This window comes from Coffea arabica, chromosome 8e (genome assembly GCF_036785885.1).
Source record: "Coffea arabica cultivar ET-39 chromosome 8e, Coffea Arabica ET-39 HiFi, whole genome shotgun sequence".
Classification (NCBI taxonomy): Eukaryota; Viridiplantae; Streptophyta; class Magnoliopsida; order Gentianales; family Rubiaceae; genus Coffea; species Coffea arabica.
The window spans coordinates 50761284-50768293 of record NC_092324.1 but is presented as its reverse complement, the minus strand read 5'-3'; the positions used below and the strand labels follow the sequence as shown (position 1 = coordinate 50768293).

At 38.1% G+C, this 7010-nt stretch overlaps 1 protein-coding gene across 2 annotated transcripts; it reads right to left on the bottom strand.

Annotated features, from left to right (window-relative positions):
• Nucleotides 1–381: 381 nt before the first annotated feature.
• On the bottom strand, nucleotides 382–6181 carry LOC113704351 (uncharacterized). Of its 2 annotated transcripts, none has more exons than XM_027226206.2 (9): nucleotides 5954–6181; nucleotides 5193–5393; nucleotides 4977–5099; nucleotides 4783–4820; nucleotides 4549–4657; nucleotides 1868–4315; nucleotides 1503–1658; nucleotides 1002–1129; nucleotides 382–895 (listed from the first exon to the last, which is right to left on the bottom strand). In XM_027226206.2, the coding sequence occupies exons 1-9, from the start codon at nucleotides 6029–6031 to the stop codon at nucleotides 661–663; spliced, it is 3516 nt and encodes a 1171-aa protein (XP_027082007.1). In that variant the 5' UTR covers nucleotides 6032–6181; the 3' UTR covers nucleotides 382–660. The 2 variants fall into 2 exon arrangements, with proteins under 2 accessions (XP_027082007.1, XP_027082006.1); XM_027226205.2 differs by having other exon boundaries at nucleotides 493–898.
• Between the last annotated feature and the right edge of the window lie 829 nt (nucleotides 6182–7010).

The window sequence follows — 7010 nt, the reverse complement described above, 5'->3', positions numbered from 1 at the left end:
TCAAAACAAACCGGACTTCATGAGGTAAATCTAGCTACTAAATCACAAAAATACGACAATGAATGATAATTTAATACAATCTTGAATAACCTGTATGAATTATAATGGGCAAGAGGGTTGAACTTTTGCAACTTTAATTACTACACGTAGTATGTTAACAACATATGGATCTCATCGTACAGTACAAAGCTTCATTATATTTATGGTGAAGCGCAAACCAGGTCCACCTAAGTTCACTGGAAGTAGCCAAGTTTAGCCAGTTTACTGGTCATTTGCAGCTTCTGTTTGAACTTTCCAAGCGGAGCCTTCGAATTGTTTTGCATGACTTTCATGACATGCTACTAGGGAAACTGAAGTGATTAGCTGTAAGCTTCCACCAACTTGGTAAAAATGAAGATATATCTATTAATAGCAGCATCAACAACTTGTTTATATTACATTAAAAAAAAATGGTTAAAAACACATTTAACCTATGGCAAAACTACCTCATAATTTGGTATATTCAGTCTTCAAAGCCAAATATTATATGCAAGACAAAAAGACATTAATATGTTAAAAATTTACAAATTTCGATCTCATTTATTTTGTTTTATTTCATTTTTTGAACTCTATGTTATCAAACCTACAATCTTTGATGCAACGTCCAATCTCCAGTTTCACTCAAGGATTCCTTTTAGCACTCTTGAGGTTACGTACTCTCATTACAAGCTGTTGTCTTTCACCCTCCACCTCTGCAAACTTGAGGCTGATTTCTGAGTATCTCTCTTGCATCTCTTTAAGTTCGACTTCCATCATGCTGTTCCTCTCCTTCAATGATGTCAATTCACTTAACAATTCTTCGACTCTAGAATCAGATGCACAGGATTTCACATCATTCTGCGTCAAGTCGTCATGACTGCTGTGAGGGCAGAATGCATATAATTAGAATAAAAAGCATTTACAGATGACCATAATAAAAATGTCATCTTGTAGGCAAGTTTTCCAAGTGAAGTGACACCTACCTCTTTCTTGAGGATGGGGCACTATTTTCCTCAGGAATGCAAGCGTCGGTGCTCTGTCTTCCTGTAGCATCCATCACTTCTTCTGCAAGTCTAGAATCTAGAGTGAGATCCTTTGGAGCTTCAGAAATCTGCATCCAACAGTGGACAGTTATGAAATTGATGCATAACAGAAATTGCGATCCATGGAGCAAATCCTAGCTACAACTAAATTTCTGACAAATGACAGTATAAAACTTATGTTGCTTATAAATTGGCTAAGCCTACAATTGATTCGATAAGGAAGTAGAATTTGAATGTGGTTTAGTAGGATATCAAGAGGAATACTTCAATAGAATGCTTGTTGAATCTTAACCCTGTATATGAATGGTGGCATTTACTTACAAGAGGAACAAACTGAATCTAATATCAGCGATGAATTTAAACATATAGTGCAATATGGATAAGTGAAACAACTATTCAGCAGTCCATTTGATTGCATAGCACAAAATTTGGGTTGCTGACCTTGTAGCAATTTTCTTGGCAAAAGCTTGTTGTATTATGATTGAGAACTTCCAGTCTTTGTTCTAGCTCTTCAATTTTATTCTGAAGATCTTTCTCTTTCTCCAAAAATGAACTAGTTGATTTCTCAAGAGCAGTTTCCCTCAGTTTTATTTGACCCTGTCGATCACAGAAAACATGATGGTAACTCCTTCAATCAAGCATAGAAAAGTAAATATGAAAAGATCTCAAACAGTCAGATGCTGATCACAAGGAATTTAATGCTATATGCATGTTAATAAATGCTTTTGGAGAAGTCAAACATATTTTAGTTTCTGATCTCGAGCTATGCCACAATTCAGTTTAGCTAAGTGCAGTAACTTATTTACCTCTAGCAATTTTACTTTTTCCTTCAGACTTGCAACCTCTTTAGGGGTGCGAGAGGCATTTTGAAATTTGTTATTTTTTGAAGTTGCCTTTGTTCCATCAGAAGCTGTTACTCGACCATTGCTATCCTTAATCTTCTTCTCCATGCTGTTGAATGCGTCTTCTTTCCTCTTCAAGTCACCTTTTAATTGAAGCACTTGCTTCTTCAATTTCTCTTTCTCCAATGCATCCTCTGACAAAGTTTGCTTCAGTTCTTCACATTGAAGTTTGAAATTGTCAACCTCTATCTGAAGATTTTTGGTTGTTGATTCCTTTTCATCCTTCAAATATCTCATGCTATGCAATTCCTTCAGTGACAGCTCTTCTTTATCCTTTGCCAAAGCAACCTTGCTTTCAAGTTCAGCCCTTTCATTGTTAGCTTGCAGTAATAGCAATTCCAGTTCCTTACATGACCTCCTCATGTTTTCTATTTCGAACCTAAGAGATTCTCTTTCTTCTGCTTGGTCCGAAAGGTTTTTATTTTCCATTGCAAGCGTACTGATTTCAGATTTAAGCATCTGAATTTCCTGCATGAGATGCAGCTGAATTTCTTCTGCACTCTTTACTTGATCCTCAAGTTGGACAGATTTATCTTGAATCTCTGACTGCAACTCTTCCATGTGATTGGACATGGAAATCACTTTATTAGAGAGCTCATGCAATCTTGCTTCATAATGGTGGCTGACCAGTTGGAGCTCCTCAGAACCGTTATGGAGTTTTTCTTCAAGATGGCTTTTCTGTAGACGGAGCTCATTGGCTTCAGTCAGTGCCTTGGCAGCCAGGTTTTCATTCGCCTCAAATGTAGATGCCATTTGCACAGAGAGCTTTCTGAATTCTTCCTGAAGCCGCTCTGCTGTACTTGCATTTTGCCATCGCATCTTTCTAAGACTTTCCTCAGCTCTTATTGCTCTCTGCTCTTGCTCCACTTTGGCACTAGTAAGAGCTTCCATATCAGCTTCATAGACTTGTGCTTGTTTTTCCAGTTCTTCCTCCAGGTTCTTCAACTGGTCTTCAAGTTCACTTACACTGTTCAGTGCATCTGAGTGTTCCGCTGACTGCCCCTTAATTTCATTCTCCAAGCTCATAACCTGACCTTGAAGTTCACTTATGGTGACCAATGCATCTGCATGTGCATCTGACTGCTCCTTAAGTTCATTCACCAAGGTCTTGACCTGTGCTTCGAGTTCACTTATGCTGATGAATGTATCTGAATGTTCATGTGATTGCTCTTTAAGTTCATTCTCCAAGGTCTTGACCTGTCCTTCAAGTTCACTTATGGTGTTTAATGCATCTGAGAAATCTTGTGACGTCTTGTTAAGTTCATTCTCCAAGCTCTCAATTTGGGCTTCTAGCTCATTTACACTGGCATAAGACGATGTACATTCATACTGCATCTTGAGTTGTTCCTGCAGCTGGCTCTGCTCAAGTTTGTAGGAGATGTCATGGTTTTCCTGTTTCAAGATCTCATAGTCGAGGGCAAGCTGCTCCATCTGCATCTCTATCTCCTCTTTTTCCCTCCGACAGATATCTATTTCACTCTGCAGGTCCACAATTTTTTGCTCCAGCATGTGTGCTTCCCTGGAACCAGTGTGCTCCTTAACAAGCTCCTCTAATGCTCTTTGCTCTTCATCATCATCATCTATTTCACGCCCATAGGTTGCTTCTTGTAACATTTTGGCACTATCAAGTGCAGCTGATTTGTTGGGAAGACGTGATGTCTCTTTATTTTTCTGTTCCAACATCTCATCCAGGTCACGGACAGCAAGAATCAATTCAGAGTTTGACTCTTGCGTTTTCTGAAGTTGGATTCTAAGATTATTGTTGAGGTCCTTCTCATAATTCAGTTCTTGCCGAAGTTCCTCAATAAAAGCATAGGGATCACCGCCTTCAAATTGCATCTTGTTTCTCGATTTTGCCTCCTCTAAACGGCTCTGGAAAGCCTTAAGCTTTTCGCATTCTTCTCTGAAAGATTCTCTTTCCTCTTTCAACTTACTAATATCTCTTGAAAGCTCTTGTCCCCTTCTGCTCTCTTTCACAATCTGTTTGCGCAGAGTTTGCAGTTCCAACTCAGACATCTTTGCCTGTCTAGCCAAAGCTGAAAGCTCAGATGTAAGCTTTTCAACAACAATATCAGGGGCCTCCTGAGAAATCTCTCTTAGAAGGGCTTCTCTAGGAGTGCCTGATGAGTCATCTGTACTTTCTTCAAGAACCAAACCTCCTAGCCATTCCCATGATTTCTGGCACTCTTCATTGATCTGTTCAGAAACATCAGAGGTTGGTCTGATTTGAATTTGAGTATTGAGTCCCAAACTGCTATCTGAACTTGAAGTTGTAACATCAGATCCGCTAGATGCCCTACAGTTTCCATTCAATTCAGCACTGTGGTTTGTTTTCACATTGAGTGTTGTTTCCTGTTTAAGCAATGATTAAACCCAAATAGAAAATACACATTCATCAGTCACTCTGGTTGAGAAAACAAAATGATATGGCAACAGTAATACAATTAGGCAAAAAATCTTCATCTTTGAGGGCACGTAGTGTTACAAAAAGACAAGTCTTTACAATTCTGCACCATCTTACAATAGGAAGAAAACAAGTATGGTCACTTCAGCATTTGACTGGAAAAAATAAGAGAAAAGCTTACATCGTTAGTATGTTTTTTGATCCCTCCCTCCATATCTCCATTGCTCAACTTTGCCTTTAAGCTCCTATCTTGGGAATTCTGTTTCAGATTTTCACTTTCTTCAATCTCTCTACCAAGACAAAGAAAGAAAATATTTTCATTAAAATCTTTTAAGAGTCCAGGTGACACAGCAGCCAACAACAATGGAACAAGAGTTAACGTTATAACAGGAGCAAAAATGAAATGTCTCGGCACCTGTGATCAACTGAATCAAGCATCCTCTGAATTGAAACCTGTTTGAAGAAAATCAATTGAGCATTTGTTAATAATCAAAAGGGCCAGAAAAGGTCCCGAAGGACAAAATCGAAATAAAAGAAACGTGTTACTGGTAACAAAGATCAATAATTGTGTTTCTCAGCCTGCATGTTTCAGAAAGAGCAGATACTAACATGTAATACAATCGCTGATTTTGAGTTCTTGAGGGGCAGAGAGACAGAGGAAATTTTTGTTGCCAATGCATAACAAGAAAGGTCAAGGGAAGCCTCCCCAACAACTCCAGCTTTTAGAGATGCCTGCAAAAGCTCCCATCAAAGCAACTTTCAGACACAAGTCACTTGGGAAGAAAGCAAACTGTTTAAAAGTCATCTGATTAAAACAATTCATACTGTTCCGATGAGAAAGTGATAGATTCGCTCATGGATCTTCCCTGTTTTTGGCTCTCGAACAAATTTCACAGTTTCAATAAATGGAGTATCCCAAAAACAGCTTCCATCTCGAAATGTTGCCTTCTCTAATTTCACAGTGGGTTTCCCAACGTCGGCAGGTACCACAGATATCGTTAGTCCATCCCCTCCTATCTGTGACACCTACATTAAAGCACAAATTCCGGAATCTTTACTTCACTTTTTACTTGCAAATCTCCCACAAAACCAACAGAAGTAAAGTCTTGCAAAGAAGGGGGTAAAAAAAAAAAGAAAAAGCTTGCCTACCAAGAAAATGCAGGTGATTAAAACCTCAGAACTTGAAGATTTTATAATTTTAATGTAAAAAAAATGTGCCCCATTCATACTCCTGTTGGACTACAATCTGATATTCAATGCAGCATTCGAGCAACATCCCCTATGCACACAAACAAATTTTTTTTTTAAAAAAAAAAAAAATAAAAAGCCTGACCATCCCACTCTCCATATTTAATCAGTAAAAGATAGAATTTCGTCCACAATCCTCTTTATTTTCAAGAAAAGTCCATTACCTTCAATCCCCAAATTACATTGCGACAGTAATCTTCTTAAAAGAAAAGAACTTTGACCGGTAGTTTGCCAGTTAAATAGTGTTCAAATTGCTATATCATGCGTAGCAATATATATACATCAAAACGTGAAAAATGCTTGAAATTAAATGAATTCATTGTGCAACTATGAACCACCTGAGTTGCATGGAACTGCAACTTAAATTCAGCTTTGATCTTGTTCTTATCGCTCCTCCATCGCGCCGACTTAAACATTTTTCCCTTTTTTCAGCATCAAAAACACATATTCTCAGCTGAAAATGCCAGACCTCGCCGGAGCCCAGCTCTGATCACAGGAGCTCCGGCGAACGTCGCCGGAAATCCACCATTCCTGTCAATGACCACCCATACACCCAAATTTCCAAAAACCCAGTTCGAAAATCAGTAGAACTGATTCAGAAACAGAGAAAGAAAGCAAGAAATTGCACCAGACAGTGACACCGGGTTGACTCAGCTGTGAATGCAAGTCCAATTCAGGGCCAAAATGGCGTCTTTCTCTATTTGGGTTTGACGCTAAACTCTCCGGAATGAACTCAAGAATGAACTGGGAGCCTAAAATAAATGTAAAACAGATCTGAAGTGAAAGAAGAGTGATGAAGTCGTGCCCAATATTTGGTTGCCTTCCTTCTCGCTCTCTCTCTCTCTCTCAATTCCAAAATGTTAAAGAGTGATGCAAGGGTAATAAGTATATGTAACAGTGATAGTCCCATTTTTATAATGACGTCATTTTATTCTCTAATTTTACTAATTGGAAAAGAACAAAAAGGTGAAAATAAAAAATTACAAGTGAAGCTTCTTTTGTTTAATGTAAGATATGTGATCAGAGATTAGGTAAAATTAATCTTCAAATATTTATTGATCGTCTGATCTAAGGAGACACCGTGACGGTGGTAGGTGTCAAAATGACAATTATGCCCCTGGAAGGCGTTTAATTTTTTCTTTTTTCTTTTTCTCTTTTTTGACTAACTCGGCTTCGTCCATATTCATAAGAATCCAAGGATTCCAAGGAATTTTGATAAACAAGCAAGCATAGGATTCCAAGTTGTTTTCCAAGAGTAATGGACATGTATTTATTGTAGCATTAATTATATGATTCTGGTATAGTGGAATCCGCTGAAAATTTTGACCATTATTGTGGAATTTGATGTTTTCATAATGAAACAATTAATTGAGGAGCGGCATGGCAATTCAATTT

Coding starts and splice junctions, on each gene's coding strand:
- LOC113704351 (XM_027226205.2), bottom strand. CDS start 6,031: ATGTTTAAGTCGGCGCGATGGAGGAGCGATAAGAACAAGATCAAAGCT. Junction 4,821..4,976: donor AATCAGCGATTGTATTACAT/GTTAGTATCTGC, acceptor TTCTTCAAACAG/GTTTCAATTCAGAGGATGCT. Junction 4,316..4,548: donor TCAAAAAACATACTAACGAT/GTAAGCTTTTCT, acceptor TTGCTTAAACAG/GAAACAACACTCAATGTGAA.